The 21068-nt window shown below is 39.3% G+C and overlaps 1 protein-coding gene across 1 annotated transcript in view; it reads left to right on the top strand.

The window, feature by feature from the left end:
* Window positions 1-21068, top strand: part of LOC126146787 (transformation/transcription domain-associated protein) — a 508296-nt gene that overhangs the window by 249152 nt on the left and 238076 nt on the right. The window contains exons 33-37 of the mRNA XM_049915647.1: window positions 4083-4206; window positions 10911-11057; window positions 11187-11392; window positions 17961-18137; window positions 18221-18433. Coding sequence (XP_049771604.1) covers window positions 4083-4206; window positions 10911-11057; window positions 11187-11392; window positions 17961-18137; window positions 18221-18433 — 867 coding nt within the window. The remainder of the gene's footprint in view (window positions 1-4082; window positions 4207-10910; window positions 11058-11186; window positions 11393-17960; window positions 18138-18220; window positions 18434-21068) is intronic.

Genomic DNA, 21068 nt, shown 5'->3' on the forward strand with positions numbered 1-21068 from the left:
GACCGTCAGTCTCTTCTGTTTAAGGCAATACCCCATTAAATAATTTGGCCTGCTCTATAAATATAGAAGTGGCAGTAACACAGTATTAAATAATTCCTATACAAATCAGACAGTGTAGTGCTTAGGAAACTTAAGTATTGTCTTGAAACAAAATACACTCCTGGAAATGGAAAAAAGAACACATTGACACCGGTGTGTCAGACCCACCATACTTTCTCCGGACACTGCGAGAGGGCTGTACAAGCAATGATCACACGCACGGCACAGCGGACACACCAGGAACCGCGGTGTTGGCCGTCGAATGGCGCTAGCTGCGCAGCATTTGTGCACCACCGCCGTCAGTGTCAGCCAGTTTGCCGTGGCATACGGAGCTCCATCGCAGTCTTTAACACTGGTAGCATGCCGCGACAGCGTGGACGTGAACTGTATGTGCAGTTGACGGACTTTGAGCGAGGGCGTATAGTGGGCATGCGGGAGGCCGGGTGGACGTACCGCCGAATTGCTCAACACGTGGGGCGTGAGGTCTCCACAGTACATCGATGTTGTCGCCAGTGGTTGGCGGAAGGTGCACGTGCCCGTCGACCTGGGACCGGACCGCAGCGACGCACGGATGCACGCCAAGACCGTAGGATCCTACGCAGTGCCGTAGGGGAACGCACCGCTACTTCCCAGCAAATTAGGGACACTGTTGCTCCTGGGGTATCGGCGAGGACCATTCGCAACCGTCTCCATGAAGCTGGGCTACGGTCCCGCACACCGTTAGGCCGTCTTCCGCTCACGCCACAACATCGTGCAGCCCGCCTCCAGTGGTGTCGCGACAGGCGTGTATGGAGGGTCAAATGGAGACATGTCGTCTTCAGCGATGAGAGTCGCTTCTGCCTTGGTGCCAATGATGGTCGTATGCGTGTTTGGCGCCGTGCAGGTGAGCGCCACAATCAGGACTGCATACGACCGAGGCACACAGGGCCAACACCCGGCATCATGGTGTGGGGAGCGATCTCCTACACTGGCCGTACACCACTGGTGATCGTCGAGGGGACACTGAATAGTGCACGGTACATCCAAACCATCATCGAACCCATTGTTCTACCATTCCTAGACCGGCAAGGGAACTTGCTGTTCCAACAGGACAATGCACGTCCGCATGTATCCCGTGCCACCCAACGTGCTCTAGAAGGTGTAAGTCAACTACCCTGGCCAGCAAGATCTCCGGATCTGTCCCCCATTGAGCATGTTTGGGACTGGATGAAGCGTCGTCTCACGCGGTCTGCACGTCCAGCACGAACGCTGGTCCAACTGAGGCGCCAGGTGGAAATGGCATGGCAAGCCGTTCCACAGGACTACATCCAGCATCTCTACGATCGTCTCCATGGGAGGAAAGCAGCCTGCATTGCTGCGAAAGGTGGATATACACTGTACTAGTGCCGACATTGTGCATGCTCTGTTGCCTGTGTCTATGTGCCTGTGGTTCTGTCAGTGTGATCATGTGATGTATCTGACCCCAGGAATGTATCAATAAAGTTTCCCCTTCCTGGGACAATGAATTCACGGTGTTCTTATTTCAATTTCCAGGAGTGTAGATTGGTAACTGACAAGAGAATCTCTCTGTCTCTCTCTCTGAATGAAATTGTGGCACAATAATAATGGTTTTTAAAACCTGCTAAAATACTAAAAGAAAATGTAACAGTGACATGCAGTGTCATCTGGAGTGCCTTTGACCCTTGGTCTCTGAATGTTTCGATGACTCTGTGATGCCAGCAACTGTTAATTTTGATTTTATTTTCATACTATTGCACATCTTTGAATACTTACGTATATTTGTTAGCTATTTGATCATAGAATATCAGCATAATTGGCAATATTTGCAATCGCAGATACTTTATGCTCTGAGAGCTAACAAATATATCTAGGTACCTAAGACTGAAATTGTACAATATTACAAAATTAAAGTAAAAAAATAACAATTGCAAGAATAATGTAGTCATTTAAATAAAAACAGTTCATGGCTTTAATGTGTGTTGGTGATTGCACTGTGAAGTCACATATTGCTGAAAACTAATTGCATAGCAAAGGAACTGAACAGTTTGTTGGGAGAATAAGGTTCAAAACAAGAATGCAGTTTCACTGAAATTTAAATTCCAAACGCAATTGAGTGGGTAGAAACAGGAATTCATAGTGCTGCAATTTTATAACTATCAGCAGCTGCCATGATTAGGTGCGTCCAGTCTTCTCCTTGTCTATTGGCTGCACGGTTAGTCCTTGCATCCAATCTCTAAGATTAGCATTTCAGTATTTTTGCCAATAAAGGCCACAACAACATGACAGTGGCATTACTCAGCGGAAACTTCAAAAAGGCTCATATCTTTCATGTCAAATGCGAATGTGTAAATTTTCGCAACAGTTACTCCTGGTCACTTGATTATTACTTGATATTACTGGCCTTGGCGACCAGAGCCAGTGGTCGTGTGTGTGAGTTGCATTTGCATCAGAGAGAGAGAGAGAGAGAGAGATAGAGATTGTGTGTGTGTGTGTGTGTGTGTGTGTGTGTGTGTGTGTGTGTGTGTGAATATGGTGAGGAATATGGTGAGTAGCAGTCTATACTTTTCATAATATTGTCGTTATTCCATCCTTGATTTTCCATTATTTGTCATATGCACAAATGATTTGCATATGGAAATCATTGTTTCAACATTGTTACATGATGGTAAAAAGAATAATCATTTATCATCATCTTCATGTAATTTCATATCTGTGTACCTCATCATCATCATCATCATCATTAGTATGTTTACTCATTGCTGAACGTAGTGACCTCATTTCTTCATTCATTTCTTAAGTAATTGAATCCTTGACTGGACACTTCCATCTATAGAGATCTTCGGTCTTTTTACTGTCAGATGAAGAGCTAGGCCTGTAATCTTCTTCACTTGATCCAACCCTGTGCTTGCTGCTCTTCCTCGTGGCCTTGTGTGTTTGATTTTGCCTTGTAAGATGATTTATTCTAAATTATCTCCTTCTCTTCTCAAAATGTGCCCTAGGAACTGGTAATATCTTCGGCTGACATGAGAAGGCAACTTCTTGTGATGTTATGTTCTTTTATAACGGAAGTATTGATTCTTCTTTTTGTCCATGGTTCCTGTAACATCATCTGCCTTGTGATGCCAAGTTCTTCTGTAGTCGAAGAATGGGTTCTTCTCTCTCTCCGTGGTACCTGTAACATTTTCCGTCATCGTAGGTATACACAATCGTATACTACCTGCAGATCCTTTAAGCAACCTGTACGTTGAATTTGATCTAAAGCTTGGCAATTAACAACCATTAGTTTTGTCTTTTTCATGTTTATCTCTAGACTGAAACTTAAATCAACAGTCTACGCTCTGGAAAACAGACCACTAAGTTCGTTCTTTCTCACTTCCTCAAACCGTAGATTGTTGAGTACCCTGCTATCAGTTGACCACACCAGCCATCCCATGCATCCCACATAACATCCTCTGCATAGGTGTTACAGTATTTAGGTGGCAGTTTCTCACTTCATTTGTCACATCAAAAAACTTCACGTATTCATCTTCTGCTTGTATAGTTGCAGTACGGCTGTCGTAAAGCCCTTTTAGTAATACTATTTGTTTTGGAAGCGTAGAATTTGAATAGTTTGTTTTTTTACTCCCGTTAATAGTAGTGTTCTCTTGTACAATAATCAGACCGTTAAATTCCTCACCTAACATAGTTTTCAAAGTTTGTGGATTAAAATTCTTGACTTAACATCAAACTTCTTTCTCCCTCTTCTAGATTAATTATTGGTTTTTGCATGTTGCACTGTAACAAAAAATGTGGCATTGTATTCACTATTGCAAAATTCGCTGCATTTGAGTACAGATGAAAGTGTTGCATCAATTTTATATGTCCTTAACAGAGAGGGAAATTGGCTCACAACAGAAATTTATGGTCCAGGATGATACTGTTATTCAAGAAACAGACAGTACATAAATCATCATCATCATTGTTGATGTAACTTCTATAAATGTGCTTGTTATGTAAAAGAACTATAGTTTTCTGAAATGACCATTTTTACATGTACTTTTCAGATCATAGATCCTGATAACCCATTTGGGAATTCGGACTCCGTGCGCATATTCCTTCTACAATTTGCATGCTTGCTTGTGGATCAGGCAGCTCCTCATATTCATGATGCACAAAACAAACGACAAGGTATGTTCAGATTTGTTTTTCACATTCTGTGATTACTTTCTGTATATTGTTTTTGAGTAACTATTAAATGATGTGATTTGTTTTGGGAGATAAAAGAAAATAAGAAGAAATTGATAGTCAACTAATCAAAATTTCTGTTTACTGCCATGTTTCATCCTTACCGCTAAAAAAAGTTATTTAATGATAGTAAAGTTATTTAATGATAGTAAATACTATTGTGAAGCAAAGTAGAGATAGTACAGGTATTTAAGTAGTGGCAGATAGTGGGTCACTTAATTCGTAAAAGATAAAAACAAGACAAGATAAATTAATGTCGCTTATCTTTGTGGTCAATCTCCTTCCCCCATATACCTCCATTTTGAAAACAATTGAAGAACTATTCTGTAGTACTGTGCTGTAAAATTTGGCAGTAATATGTTCAACAATAAACTTGTAACCATGGGGAGGTCATATTGTTGCTGGGTGATTGTAATGGGATGCATTATGATAATATTTTGACTTGGTTTTCCGATTGGCAGCTCTCTTTAGATTTCAATAAATTCAAGGTATTTTACATAACAAAGTGAAAGTGCCCAAAAATACCTGATCATCACAAATTACATGGTTAGCTTCTGAAGTTGCCTCTTATTTTTAATAATAAAGTGTAATACTCCATGACATAGAACAAGAGCTAGTACAAACTGTAAGTAAATTGCTTGGCTTTGTTGTGTGAATTCTGGGAGAAGTCTCATGCAAGAAGTACCAATTCTAGAATACTGCTTCGACCTTTGCAGTCCTTATCAAGTAGGATTGACAGCGGATATGGTATGAATTCACAGTAACGCTCCTAGGCTTGTAATAGGCCAGTATAGATCACAACATACAGTATAACTATCCTATTACATTTCCGGAATCAACATTTTCCTGCTGTTTACTACATTTTTATTGGTCTCGTCAAATGTAGTATGTTAACATGTTAATTCCACCTGAAAAATGTTAACATACATCTAATTTTCCTGTGATTTACACTTCATGCAACAGTGTTCATGGAGAAAAATTGGACTTCATTGACATTAAATTATGCTAGCATGGCATTGATCTTAAAGTAGTGTTTACAAACATTAGATGGTTCTTGACACGTGGACACTCTGATCAACAGATCTGAATAGGTGAAAGTCAGAACAATTCGAATAATGACCGATCAAAACAGTTTTCAAACTTTCTCTACTGTGCTTATGCAACTTTGTGATCATCGTGACACCTCAGACGCTTGTTTATTTGTTTGGCCACATGCAGCATTAGTTCACACCTTTGTGCCTTTTGTCTTATTCAAATATTTGTGGTTTGAATAATGAAATACTGTATGAGTTACATGCTTTTTCATGCTTAGCAAAATGCATTTTGAAAATTTGTTCTCGTTTCCAAGTGCAAATATTTACGTAAGTATGTTTGTGATGTTTCATACACACACAGTTTCATACACCCTCAGAAAAACAACTACAGTGCAAGAGAAGCAGAACAGAACATATGCAAACATCACAAAAAACACTTTAAAAATATTTGCATTTGACAGTAGAATAAATTCTCAGAAATTGTGATGCTAAGCATAAGAAAATACGTGACTGGTGCAGTGTTTTGTTCTTATAGAGTGTATAACACAGTTGCAGACTTTCCAAAAACGTGCATGGTGTTTAAGCTGCAGGAGCTCACTTATTTGTTCCTGCAAATCGACAAGCATCAATGATGCTACTACCTACAAAACACCCTTACCGCTTGTTCACTGTGCAAGTTCTGATGTCGCACTCCTGTTGATAGCAGATCCGTGCACTTTGACTGAAATAATAGGGACGAGGTTGATTGGCCAGTAAATAAATACCCAAGGTATGTGATTATATTGTTGAGCCTGTGTGTCTTTCAAGTTGGTATAAATAAGTATCATGTTCAAAAACAGAGATATAAGTGTAACACACAAGACTTGAAAAAGCTTCATGGGAGCCACTATTTCAGTGTAATTGTCTCCCCTCTTCAGAGTAATCATCTCCCCACTGTACTCCATATGAACTCGTGACTCCTGTGGGAGATAAAACAACAGGTGAGCATTACACCCACACTTTGTGTCCTGTGTAGAAGATATACTGCTACACAGGAATTTACACATGAAACCTCAGAATATTTAAGATACTTCTTGGCACTGTTCACAGTAAGCTTTTCCACTGCTATTGCATTGCCCCACCCAACTGCAGTCACAATTTCCCCCCACCACTGATAATATACACAGCAAGACAATGAGCATAGCCCTACTTGCGAATGCATTTGAAAGACCTAGCACAGTAGACCAACGTAAGCTTTGTTGATCTGAGCTAATGATGTCTAAGTCTGTAGTTACTGTCACCATTTTTAATAAAACTTTTCCGCATCAATTAGAGTCTCTTCCTACGCAGTTGTACATGATTTTATTTTGCAACATTAGCTAAATTACCAATTCAGCTTAGTGCACCAATGTGGTTGGACTGCTTCCAGTAATATGGTCGGCTCTCGCCCAACTCCTGTTATGTTCTCCATCAAACATAGCCACTCTACTCTTATTTGTAAACTTTTCTCCACATGTGATGTCAAATAAGTCGTTTTCCATGATATTCATAGTTAAAATAATTTTATTGGCTCCATTAGTGAATGACTAACGTTTCAATGCACTCGGAGTAACTCTTGCAAGAATTTTAGAAACAGTATTTTTACTGATGGACTATTTTGTGTCTTTCTCCATTCAGGGACAGAGACAAGCTCATTCTACTGTTGCCAAGGTTTGTATCTCCACCCCCGCACTTCCCCCTCCCAACTGTGTCTTCTTAATTTCACTGGAAGCATTCGTACACCAGCCGCCTTGAATGTTTCATATGCTTCTTTTGCACCTATCCAGGACACAGCTTCCGCCCACTTCTAGCTGTCTCACATCCCTCTTGCTTCCATTCCTCATTGCCATGCATAACAATGGCCAAACATGGCTGCCTGCTCTGAGGGTTCTGTAAAAACTAATTATGTATTTTGGCTGTTCATCTATCCCAGGAATAGTGTGTCTCAACAATTTTTACATGTTATCAACATTGATACTGGCTTAATATTGGTCTTGGGAACTTCAGTACTTCTGAGAATATTTTAATTGTAAGTTTGAAGTTGGATAACAGATGATAAAAAGAAATAATTTTTTCTGTGATATAATTACAAATATACAATTTTCGGATTTTTCCCCCCCTTTATTTGTGCTGTGAAACCTTGCTGCTTGCCGAGTTTTATGATTATAGGTCAATGGGAAGTATGTTATAGGTTTTAACAAGTGAGTTTGTAAGTATCCCAATATGTGACAGAAACAGGCCAATCTTTTTATTGCATTGACTTGGAAGCTTCAGTTCTTTATGATGCTAAGGACTGTAGACCTTAGCATGTGGCATAAATTTCAACTTGACCTGGGACTGTTCCTGAGAAAATTGATTTTTAACAGTCATTCAGACATACATACAGACAGGAGGATAGACAACAAATGATCCTACAAGGTTCTGTTTTTACGAATTGAGGTGCAGAACCCAAAAAGTATTTCATATAGCTTTTTCTCCTCTTAAGGACTTATGTAATATTACGATCAAAAATTAGCTAGGACAGGGAAATGACAAAATGTAATTAGAAAAACTTGAGTTTCATTAATTTTAATGATCCTCAGTCAGTAAACAGTAAAATTATGTACATGAATTAAAATTAAACTTCTAATATTTACAGGTTTCATACTTACATCTGCTTTCATTAAATCTATCATTCACACAGTAGCTAGTTACTTGGCTATTACAACCAGGTACTGTCAAAAATTAAAAATTATTCATTTCAATTATCCTAAGTTACCGTATTTACTCGAATCTAAGCCGCACTTTTTTTCCGGTTTTTGTAATCCACAAAACCGCCTGCGGCTTAGAATCGAGTGCAAAGTAAGCGGAAGTTATGAAAAATGTTAATGGGTGTCGCCACAACTAACTTCTGCCGTCGAATATATGTAGCTCTACACAGGCATGCTTTGCAGGCACAAAGATAAATACTGGCGCTAAAACCTCTGCGTCAGTAAATAAATTTAAAAAAGGGTGGAAGACGAGCTTTTTTCTCCGCCCCGAGTTTCGACCACTCCATTTTCATACATTATCCAACGAAGTAAATACAAATTCCGTGTTGTTCATCTTTGAATGTAGCGGCATTTATCTTTGAATGTAGCGGCATTTCAGTATACTACGAAAATCCGACTGGCAAGATTGTTTGGGATGTTTGTCAATATGGCCAACTCTACGTTCTGAATTTTTTCCTACCCGTGAGAAGATATGGTTGCTGATAGGAACTTTTATGAATTGTGAATCATATGCAGTATTCTCTTCACCATAAGAATAATACGAATATAAACATTTTGCCATGTATTCTTTCGTGTTTGCTGCTATCTCGTTTAAATCCTGTCTGCCTAATAAACTACGAAACTAGAGTGAGACAACAGCAAACGCGGAAGAATATACATATCGTGTTTATATTCGTAATATTCTTGTGCCTAATAGTGATACAGTCAGAAATGAAGCACGGCAATTGACTAGATTTTTAAATCTAAGATGACTGTGCAGAATGTAATGTACTAAAGAGCGTCTACAAAGGTTTTCAAACGGAGAAAAATTTTCGTTAAACTCTTGTTCAGAACATCTATCATACGCAGTCTATTATTTGGTTCTTGTTGACCATTGTCAAAGAAAGCAGCAGTGTAAATAACAAGAAATAGCAATCTCTTGCCAGTGTCTCGCTAATGAGACGATTCCCCTCTTTTTAAAAGTGGCGGTAGCGTGCACAGAAGCAAGCCATACCGCGAGCGGCGACAGGCTGTAAACACTCATTATCAGAATGCGACAAACAATGCATAACACAGTATAGTAATGCATTTTCAGCTTAGAGTGACGTAAACACCTATAACAAAGAGAACAGCACTTATCAGATCAAAGAAAAATAAGCAATGAATTCAAACCAGACGAAGCACGTGAAAAAGGAAGGGTACGTGTATAAATACGGATGGAGCGCCTGACCCATAGCAATGGCTACCTGGTAAAGCTGAACTGCTAAGCTTACCACTCGAACCAAACTACTGTAGCTGTATCGTCATTCATTCGACCTAAATTCTGTCTCATATTACAATGGACCAACTTTGTTTCGATTTGGAGGTGCGGCCTAAAACTTTTCTCTCCACTTGAATTTAGAGTCTCAAATTTCAGGTGCGGCTTAGATTCGGGAAAATTTTTTTTCCCTTGATTTCGAGTCTCATTTTTTAGGTGCGGCTTAGATTCGAGTAAATACGGTAATACCAGTCAAATTATGTGCAAGATTTAAAATTAAACTTCCTCTATTTACAGACTTAAGACTTACACGTGCTTCCTATACATCCATCATTCACATAGTAGGTAGTTACTTGGCTGTTAGAACCAAGTGTTGTCAAAAATTAAAGTATAATAAATTTGCATTAAAACGGTCTGTTGCACTTATTGAGAAATTCATGGATGGAATAGGAGGAGTTGGCCACCAAAAATTCTTTTAAATTATGTTTAAATTGTGCCTTGTCTGAAACTAAACTCTTAATGGTTGCTGGTAACTTATTGAAAATATGCGATGCTGAATACTGGACTCCTTTCTGGGCAAGAGTAAGTGATTTTAAATCTTTATGTATATTGTTCTTATTCCTAGTATTGATACTGTGTACTAAGCAGTTAGTTGTAAAAAGAGATGTATTAGTTACAACAAACTTCATTAAGGAATAAATATACTGAGAAGCTGTGGTTAGTATGCCCAGTTCTTTGAATAGGTTTCGACATGATGTTTTTGGATTTACACTACTCATTACTCTTATTATACTCAACCCTTTACAAGCGTATACAGTCAAATAAAGTTAGACTATACTTCTAATAATCACATTATATGTAGACTGTGATGCAAAGGAACTTATTTTTGCTTCTTCCATTGTTATGGTGAATTTCACAGTTCATCACAAATTCACTCTTCTTATTAACCAAAAACGTCGTAAGGCAGTTAACACAGTGGCATTTGTGTGAAAAAGTTACAAGGCACTGGAAGAGGCTTTTACAAGGCATTTGGTTAACAATTCTGCACTGTATTCATACTACACACTTTTATAAAATCAATACTTCTTTGACTGTACTGTGTCACTGCAGATGATTATGCTGTTGGGCAGAATTGATCGAAAGTATACAAGTAGTTCCATCTGCAGATCATCTGAGTGAGAGAAAGAGATTTATAACTGCAAAGCAGGCAGAATTGAACTTCTTGTATCTATATGCTGGTGCCAGCTCAAATTATTATCCATCTGGATGCGTAGAGTTTTATTTAATGTGTGCCCCCTTAATCTGTCTTGTACCTGTAAGTCATTTTTATTCATTTGAAAATCCTTAATGTGAGTGTTTGCAACATTGGGAATTTTTGTACGATCGCTGTGAACAAGTGTGTCTACTATTATCGTTGCTGTGTTTATTGTGCACGCCCTTTTGCACTTCGTCAGTATGCTTGCATCATCCACAAACTTAAGTTTTTGCCAGAATATAGGCTTTGAAAACACAACTGATTTGTGTTAATATATTACTGACAACACTTACAAGTAATACTGGCAACAGTAGCAATTTACTCTCATGTTTTCTTTCTCGTACCCCTATTAGGTCTCAAGGTGCGCCGGCTCCTGATGTTTGCGTGGCCGTGCCTCATGGGGAAGAACTGTGTCGACCAGGCTACACGCTACCACGGGCACCTTCTGTTATCACATATAATAGCCAAGTTTGCTATCCATAAAAGAATTAAGTTGCAAGGTTTGTTACAGCTATAGTAAGTTCCAGTTTGTAATTTAATGTTTGAAGTTTCTGTATGTTAGAGCTAGCTGCTGGTTTGTTCTGAATAGCAACATGTTCTGATTTCACTACTTCTTTTTTCCCCACCAGTATTTCACAGCCTACTGAAAGCACACGCAATTGAGGCACGGGCTATTGTTCGGCAGGCATTAGAAATCCTCACTCCTTTAATGCCGGTGCGAATGGAAGATGGCTACACAATGCTGACGCACTGGACTAAAAAAATTATTGTGGAAGAGGGGCATTCAATGCAACAGCTGTTTCATATATTACAGCTGGTTGTGAGGCACTATAAGGTAAGAAATTTAGCTTTTTTTAGTGTTTTATGTCTCTTTTTGCTTGTAATCAAAATAAGTGTGGGTGTTGCTTCATTATGTACAGATTTATTCTATGGGTGGCTTATGAAGAAGAGGCATGCAGTGGATTGTGTAAATAACTTTACCAAATTTTTGAGACATATGCAATGTAATTAAAATGAGGTATGTTCCAAAACTAAGGTCCGGGTGATCACTGTTTAACTGATGGTAGGTCTGAATAAAGTTTCACATATGCAGCGATGTCTACTGACTCTTTAGGAAACTATTGCAGTGTTAGTTTGATTCATTAGGCATTTGGCAGTCGCCCGAGCATATTGCAAGGGCTGAGACAATCGTAGATCCCATCAGTTATGAAGTGCATGGTGTGACTAGATTTTTGCTGGCAAAAGGGTTTTCAGCTGCTGACATCCATCATGAGTTATGCAAGTGCATGGACCTGAAATAAAGAGGGACAAACAGATTTGAAAGTGTTATCGAGAATTTCAAAATAGCAACACAAATGTTCACAATGAACAGTGGAGTGGCAGGCCCAGTATTAAGACTGACAACATGTTTGATCAAGTGTACCAATGGCTTTGAAGTAACCTGCAATTGATTATTAGTGGTCTGGCAGTGAATTCAGAAATGTTGCTCGAACAACAATTTATGGGATTGTCATTGAACAGCTTGGATATCACAAACTGTGTTTGAGATGGGTTAAAAAAATGCTCACTGACCAGCACAAAGAGCAAATAATGCATAGTTCATAAACGTTTTTGGAGTGCTATAGGCAGGATGGACGTGATTTGTTTTCTCACATTGTTACAGGCGATGATATGTGTATATTGTACACGGATGCAGAATCAAAACGACAGTAAATGTAGTGGCACCATTCAAGTTCATCCAAATCAAAAAATTTTAAGTGATCTCCATTCTTAAATTGAAAAATGATAGCTGCTGTTTTTTCGGGATGAAAAGGCCATCCTTTTGATTGGTTTCATTGACCACAGATCACCAGTTACAGCAGACATGTACTTGAAATGCCAACCAAATTGAGATGTGTGATCCACAATTGAAGCCACAGGAATCTGTCATCTGGCATAATCCTCCTTCATGACAACGCATGTCCTTTCACTGCTGCCAAAACCAAGGAGAAGATTCAAGATTTTCATTGGAACTTTTTGATCAACCCCTGTTGACTCCTGACCGTGCACCAACCAACCATTTCCTCTTCTCACATTTGAGAAACTGGCTGGGTGAACAATGATTTCAAAATGACTACGAAATCAAGACTGGTATTACCAACTGGTCCAATTCTCAGGTGGCAGACTTCTAAGAAGAAGAGCTAAAAACACTAGTGCAGCATTTCAGAAAGTGTATAGAAGTGAATGGCGATTGTGTGGAAAAGTAAAGTAGATATGTAGTAAAATATTACTGTAAGTAAAAGCCTTTTATCCTGAGCTTATTTTTTTACAACCAAATGGACCTTAGTTTTGGAATACACCTTGTACACACTCAAAAACATGATGATGATTATGATGATGATTGATGTGTTTTGCCCATCAAGCAGTTCCATCACTGTTGCCATACTTTTCATAGCTGTGTAAGATACATTTGTCTCGATGTTGTCAGTTGATTAGGATCTACTTGTACATCTAGTCCTCTTTCCAGTTGTCGTGCCTTCCATGGTGTTCTTTATTACACAATCTCTTCTCGTCTAGTGTCCTAGCCACTTTCTACTCCTCTTCTCAGCTCTTTCTGGTACTTGTCTTTCCTCTTTCAGCTTTTGTAACATTTCCTCATTCCTGATATTTCATACCTTCCATTCTTCTCCAGATCTACAGCTCATAAGCATTTCTCCTCTCTCCGGTGCAGTCTCCGTAATTCAATACCGTACAGGGTGACACACCATACAGAACACTTTACTGATCTTTTTCGTAATTATTTATGTAATGGGCTGCAGAAAGTTGTGTACCTTCTGTGAAACATTTCTTTTACAACAGTTGTCATCGTCTTTATTTCTTCATTATGCATAATGTTTCTGATAGTTTTGTATCTTAGGTACCTGATGTTATCAACTTGTTCCACAAACGTGTCACAGATGTTCACTTTTATTTTCCTTGATTGCCTTTTAAAAGTTATTGTCTTAATCTTCTTCACATTTGTCTTCAGTCCATATTCGTCATAGCTGGTGTTTTTTTTTCTTTTAACATGTTGTTAACTTCCTCTTGTTGTTACATTTCACTTTCGTTGGAAACAGTAATGGATGTTAAACAGCATAGGTGGAAGACAACAGCCTAGCCTAAATCCTCTGCCAATTTTAATTCCTTCTGTCATCTCATCACCTATTGTTTTACTCTTTGTGTTATGCACAAATTGCTTATTAGCCTCCTTTACTTCCAGTTAATTACAACCTTCTTCAGGACTTCATAAAAGTTTAATCCACTGAACTTTATCACTGGCTTTTCCAAGTCAAAAACAACCACTCAAAGTTTGTGACCTTTTTCTGGTTCCTTTTTTGTGCTTCTTTTTAATAATCCAATTGCATCTTTTGTATTTATGCTCCTTCTGAAGCTGAACTAATCTTTCCCCAATTTTATGCCGTTTTTTTCCTCAGTTTTGGCACCATTACTGTTTCTATGAAGTTATCTGGCCACTCATCTTTCTAATAAATGTCTTTTTGTCACCATGTGCCGCATCATCATCCTTTCAGTGTGTTTATATTGCCTCATTTTTGGTTCAAGGAAGCGATTGCACGCATGGCAATCAGGAATAAATAAGTATCTGGTTGCACATTGTGTATTATGTGAGGAGATGTGTGTACTCACTGTTTGGAGGCATTAGTGTGATGGAGTGCAGAGAAATTTCACTGAAGTTCTAAGGTGTTAAAGCAAAACCACCATCTGAATTATGTTCGTGAGATGAATGTTGTTTTCCCTCTATATTGCTGGGTTATTGAGAGCTGAAACTCCAGTTAATGAGTGAGATATTATAAAGTTCTTGTTCAGTCCAGATGATTTAATGAACTGTAGACACCATTGCCTCTCCAGTAAACGATGATGTAAACTCGCTGGACTCTGTATCCATCACCACCTTTAAAAAGTGCACTGGTCACTTTGCAGCATTATAGATTGTGTTGAACTGGGACCTGGCAGTCATGTGGTGCCCACTGCTGCCAAATTGTGGCAACAAAGTCATGTGTCTGTGTCAGTTGGTTGTGGAATTAGTACATTAAGATGTGGAGTGGCTGTAAGGAGGTATTGCATTTGGACATGTCTATGACCACATAGTAAGTAGTTTGGTGATTTGCTAGTATGTCACTGCAGACTGCCCGATGTAGGTACAACGAATGATGTAACACTCACAGTCATGTAACCCAGCATAAGAACAGTCATAGTAAAGAGATTGTAACTAACAGGGATCAGAGGAAAGTACTGATCCTTGTCAATGATAATTGGGTTCAAACACGAGTGGTATTGTCACTGGTAGTGAATGCAGGTCCATCTTGACCAGTTCTGGGCAAACATTACCAAGGCAAGTGCTTATGATGGACATTTTGAGACAGTACCATGCACAATGGCATTCTTCCCAGTGGCACATGAAACTGCACATCTTCAGTTGTGAAGACGACGACAAAAAGTGGACTGTAGCTGACTGGAACAGGTTGTATACGACCCGGGAGATCCGGGAAGAACCTGGGAATTTTTTCATCCAGGAGAAAACGGGAAAAACCTGGGATAAATTTAGAATTCTGGGAATTTTTCATTGTTTTAGTTTTCAGTTAAATCACGTATTGTCTTCTCACTGTCTCCAAGAAAACGAAATTTTGACAGAAAATTTTCGGCCAGATCGCTACACAAGTAAAGACCAGTAGTACAGTCCCTGGCTAGCAGCTGTGTAAGTTCTATTCTGGAAGTAATGCTAAAAACATGTTGTACAAACGTGTAACAACACCTAACCGGAAAATAATCACGGGATAACTAAACCTGTGATTCTGGCAGGGTTAGTGAAGTTAATCGGTGAACAAATTTTGACAGTGGCAGCAATAGCTACAGAATTGGTGATGACAAGATTGTTTGTTAGAACGAGGAAGGAGAAGAAACGGGGACATCACACAAATTATGGACGAATAAGACGATTCCAAATTTATATAAAAATTTTGTAATACTGCTTTTCGATCTCGTGCTTGAGAAACTGGTGCGTATGAATGAAATGTGAAACTATTTCCTAACATAAAGCTTTTTGCTTGCAGTAGGCCTAATAGGCATTGATATTGGTACTTATTGGTTTATATTCTGTCCTGTTATAAAAATGGCCATTTGTGCCAAAACAGTCTCGTTTATTTGGTGTGTAACAAAATTGCTGCCATATTAGAAAGGTCTATTTTGTTTTATCTAGCAGACAGTGACAAAATAGACGTAATCAGATCGAGAAACCACACCAATCTTGGGTATTATTTGTTTTAACAGCTTTTTCAGTATTAGATAACGACATTACTATTTTTCATGTACCAAAACATTTGACAAACTTTGATGAGGTAATAGATTCTTTTGCAGAAAGGAAAGCACGCCATGTAAAGCTGTAGCAAGATTAGAGAGGAAAAAATGCTAGGAGCTAAGGTTTGAAGAAATATGCAATTTCTTGCTTATCTTTTGTCAATTTTGGTTTTATGTATCCTATATTTAATTTTATGTCACACAAAACAGCAAGTTATTAACTAATAGGCAATAAAGAGTTCAGATTTTCTGAAGAGTTCTTGTTCTCTTGGTTACAAATAATCCCATCCGCTATTAATTGCGAGATTTTTTAAAAGAGGGGCAGGCTGTCAAACCGGCTGACTGGGAGCAGGAGAGACACCACAGGGAATTTCAATTTCCACTCTCCTGAATATAGTTTGGACGTGTGGTGGAAAAATGCTTTATGAAGAGGCGTGGCACTGCAATTTGGCATACTTAAGACCAAATAATATGCCTTACATTTCCTCGAATACATACGTTTTATGTTTCAGACTTTTCAGAAAGATGTGCGCTACAAGATGAACATGTTTTGAAAATTTTTTTTTTATAAAAAACCTGGTTCGTATACATCGTAGATGTGCCTTAGTTATAGTGGGTAGTCTCCACGTGACCCGTGTTTACATTTAGTGATTTTGGTGTTTCCCCTTCATTTACTCTCACGTCAAATGAAAACAAAATGAAATGGATATCTGTGGCCGGGAGCTATCAAGTGAATTAAAACACTTGCAGTATCCTCTGATGTCTTCTTTCTTTTATGACATGATTTATGATCTTTCAATGTTTTACACATACGTACATACGGGCTTCCTACATCATGATAGCTACCCAAGTGCGGTGTCGCCTGTTATCTGCGCTCTCTGGCAACTGCTGAAACGATCCCATTTCTAACAGGTCGCGGGAAAATATTGCGAATGGTGGTTTGAAAAACGTTTCTTTCAAAGTAAACATCCTTTTACATAAGTTGAGCTATGTGCAAGAATGTACCATTAATTTATTAATTCACAGAGTGTTTGACTCTCATTTAAAAATCAACTCTTTGATGACGAGAGCCACTTAGAAGAATTTTGAACCCTGAAGATCAGACATTTATGTAATTATTAAAAATTTTACTGCTTTATTTGTGTGATAGATCTTAATGCACAAGAAAGATCAACAGTATATGCGAAAGCTTAGCTTCCCTTGCAGCTTGAGACCAATATTATTTGTGAAAGCTTTGCTTTTCTTGTAGCAACACTAAGTATATTAATTTAAACTACTGTATTAACTTACCATGTTTGTGTGTTCTTGCTACTTAACAGTGATGTTGCTGTTGGCGGACTACATCACGTGTCCTATGCTCTGAATATCTGCTGTCATCGGCTGGGAGATCACGTGATATGAGCTACGAACAGCTTACAAAAGCGCATCGAAATCTCGATTTCAATGATTCGGAAAGTAACAAGTGGTGTTTGGTGGAATTGCAATGTATGCTTTCGTAATACGAAAATATACAGCGTTCGTGTAGCTGCGCATCAAAGATATTTCCAAAATGTGTCTCTCTCCCTGAGTTTCGCTTTCTACAGTGCTGAGAAATTGTGTGCGCGTGTATAAAACCATAACCATTCGAAGGATTGATAAGGGAAAATATATTGTCACCCGGGAGAAAGTGCATTTTTAACCAGGAAATCTGGGAAAACTCCGGGAATTGTTTTTCCTTGTCCATGTATACACCCCGTGGAAGTGTGCAGTGTGGTCCAAGAAGTCACACACATGTACGGACAGACGGACACACACACACGGACACACACACACACACACACACACACACACACACACACACACACACACATTCTGAAATCTTGGATTAGTATTTCCTATTTTAAGTATTTCTTTTTTCTGTTTGAGGAATAGTTCTTGTGTTAGTAAGTACTGGCTCACCATTCATCTCCTTGTAATGTGTTTTCTTAATCAAATTGTTGCCTTTTATGGAATGGTATAACTTTTGTTTCATAGACATATGTATTAACACATAGTTTACGCAAATCTCAGTATGTTTCACATTCACATTGCAGGTCTATTACCCAGTTCGCCATCACCTGGTGCAGCACATGGTGAATGCCATGCAGCGCCTCGGCTTCAGTCCTAATTCATCCATAGAGCACAGGAGACTCGCCGTAGAATTGGCTGATGTTATCATCAAGTGGGACCTCCAGCGTATCAAAGATGAAGCTGAATCCACATCTATGACTGTACGTTTCTGTGTTACTTAGCGAAATACCAGCAATTCAGTTAAATCGTCATTAAAATAGTATTAAATTAATTCTGCTTGTAGGAACAGTCTGTTACGCTCGGTACTCCAGTAAAACGAACACCTGTCGACGACCCTGGTATGAACGTGGAAAATCCTCGGAAAAGGCATGCCACAATGCCCGGTCCGTGCATGATGCCTGCCTTGGTCACCAAAGTGGAGCCAGACTCCACTACACCAATCGATACGGTCCATGCTGATGCCGTGCTCAACTTCTTGTTGCGGCTAGCGTGTCAGGTAATTGTCTCAAAGCTGTGTGTTAGGGTGTCCTGTGGTTTCAGTAATGCTTTTCAATAGTTGCAGGGATAACAGTCTGGATGACTGACTGATCTGGTTGTGGAACAACCAAAATGGTCTTACTCTATTAGTACTAGAAGTGCAGTGGCAGGAGGAACAGGATTTCTGGTCAGGTGAATACAGGGTTATAAATACAAAATCAAATAGGAGTAATGCAGGAGTATGTTTTATAATGAATAAGAAAATAAGTGTGTGAGTAAGCTGCTACGGACAGCATAGTGAATGCATTATTGTAGTCAAGATGAACACGAACTCACAATAGTACAAGTTTATAAGCCAACTAGGGCTGCAGATGATGAAGAATTGAAGATGTGTATGATGAGGTAAAAGAAATTATTCAGATAGTTAAGGGAAATGAAAATTTAATTGTGATGAGGGACTAGAATTAGGTAGCAGGGAACTGAAGAGGAGGAAAAATTGTAGGTGAAAATAGACTAGGTGAAAGGAATGAAAGAGCAGACCACCTGGTAGAATTTTGTGCAGAGCATAATTTAATCATTGCTAACACTAGTTTAAGAATAGTGGAAGTAGGTTGTGTACATGGAAGAGACCTGGAGACACTGGAAGGTACCAGAGTGATTATGTGATGGTAAGATAGATTTCAGATCCAGATTTTAAGTTGTAAGGCATTGCCAGGGCCAGATGTGGACTCTGACCACTGTTTATTTGTTGTGAACTGTTGATTAAAACTAAAGAAAATGCAAAAAAGATAGGAAATTACGGAGATGGGACCTGGATTAGTTGAAAGATCCAGAAGTCGTTGTGAGTTTCAGAGGGAGTATTAGGCAATGATTGAATAGAACAGGAGAAGGGAACATAGTTGAGGAAGAATCGATAACTTTGAGAGATGAAATAGTGAAGGCAGCAGAGGATGAAAGAGGAAAATATAAAAATGACGCAGGTTAAAGGGAATACAAACGTCTAAAAAATGAGATTGACAGTAAGTGGAAAATGGCTAAACAGGAATAGGTGGTGGATTTGAATCTAGCATGCTTGCATGAGCTGACCTTGAACATTCGTGTGCATGTGTGACTTCTTTCCCACCTGTCCATAGCTTCAGTTGCTGGCAAGCAGCAGTTGAATGAGATGGGTTTAGTGCCCGCATTGGTTCTTCGTTGCAACGGTAGTGATGGAATGACTGTAGCAGTGCTACTGCATCAAATTTTATCAGAAACTGGGTGACAGCCATGTGGAAGCCATTCGAGAGATTGAGATGGCTTTCGGTTATGATCCTCTCGACAACAAACGGATTAAGGAGTGGAACAACCAGTTTAAAGACGGCTGCACATCAGTGGAGTTTGAGCCACGCACTGGTCAGCCACCAACTTGCCAAAATTATCAGATCATTGCCAAACTGAACTCTGTGGTAATGCAGGACCATCTTGTGATTATCAAATAAATTGCGGAATAATGGGTGGGCATCAGCACTTTTTTGGCACATTCCATTGCGACTGAAGATTTGGCCACGAAAAAAGTGTCGGCGAAATTTGTGCTGAAGCTGCTGATGGCAGAGCGGAAGCAACTTTGTGTTGAAGTCTCTCAGGACATTCTGGACTCCACAAACAGTGATCTTGACGTCATGAACAGGATAATCACTGTTGATGAATCATAGTTGTATGGGTATGATCCGAAAACCTAATCCCATTTGTCACAAGGGAAGCATTCCTTGTAACCAAGACCAAAGAAGGCCCACCAAAATGTGCAGCAACATCAAAGTGATACTAACTGCTTTCCTTGACCCCTGCAGTGTGGTACACCATCAGTATGCAACACAGGGTCACCCAATCACCAATGAGTACCACAGTGGTGTCCTCTGTCACCTACTACGTGATGCTGTGGCGCACAAGAGACTGGACTTGCGGTTAACAGAAAATTGGTGCCTCCATCACAACAATTCCCCTTGGTGAAAAACCAGATTCCTGTGCTTCAAAAGATTTCTTACTCTCCTGATAAGGAGCCCTGCGTTTCCTGATTTTCCCGTAAACTCTAGAGCTCATTGAAATAAATGTGATTTCAGACAAGAGAGGACATTATGGCAGCAGTGCCAGGCAAGCTAAGTCCATTCCAAAAGAGGCTGTTTTGGAATGATTCCAACAATAGTGGCACCTTTGGAGAAGTGTGGAATTCTAAGGGAAATACTTTTAAGACGATTAGGTGGCCAACGCTCCACGTAAACCAATTTGTTTTTCCCGGTTGAAGGTCAGACACTTTTCTAACAGACTTTGTATTTCTCCAGGGAAATTAAAGGAGGCCTTTGGAGAAAAGAGCGGCAACTGTATGAATATCAAGAGCCCAGATGGAAAACCAGTCCCAAGCAAGGTAAAATGTGAGAGTTTATATATGTACAAATGAGATGTACTTGAAGACAATATTATAGAAATATGGGAAGACAGATGAAGATGAGATTGGAGATACAATACTGTAAAAAGAATTTGACAGGGCTCTGGAAGACCTAAGTTGATACAATGTACTGGGAATAGACTATATTTCATCAGAACCACTGATGGCTTTGGGGGAGCCAGCCATGACAAAACTCTTCCATTTAGTGTGCATGATGTAGAAGACAGGCAAAATA

Source organism: Schistocerca cancellata, chromosome 1, assembly GCF_023864275.1.
Source record: "Schistocerca cancellata isolate TAMUIC-IGC-003103 chromosome 1, iqSchCanc2.1, whole genome shotgun sequence".
Lineage (NCBI taxonomy): Eukaryota > Metazoa > Arthropoda > Insecta > Orthoptera > Acrididae > Schistocerca > Schistocerca cancellata.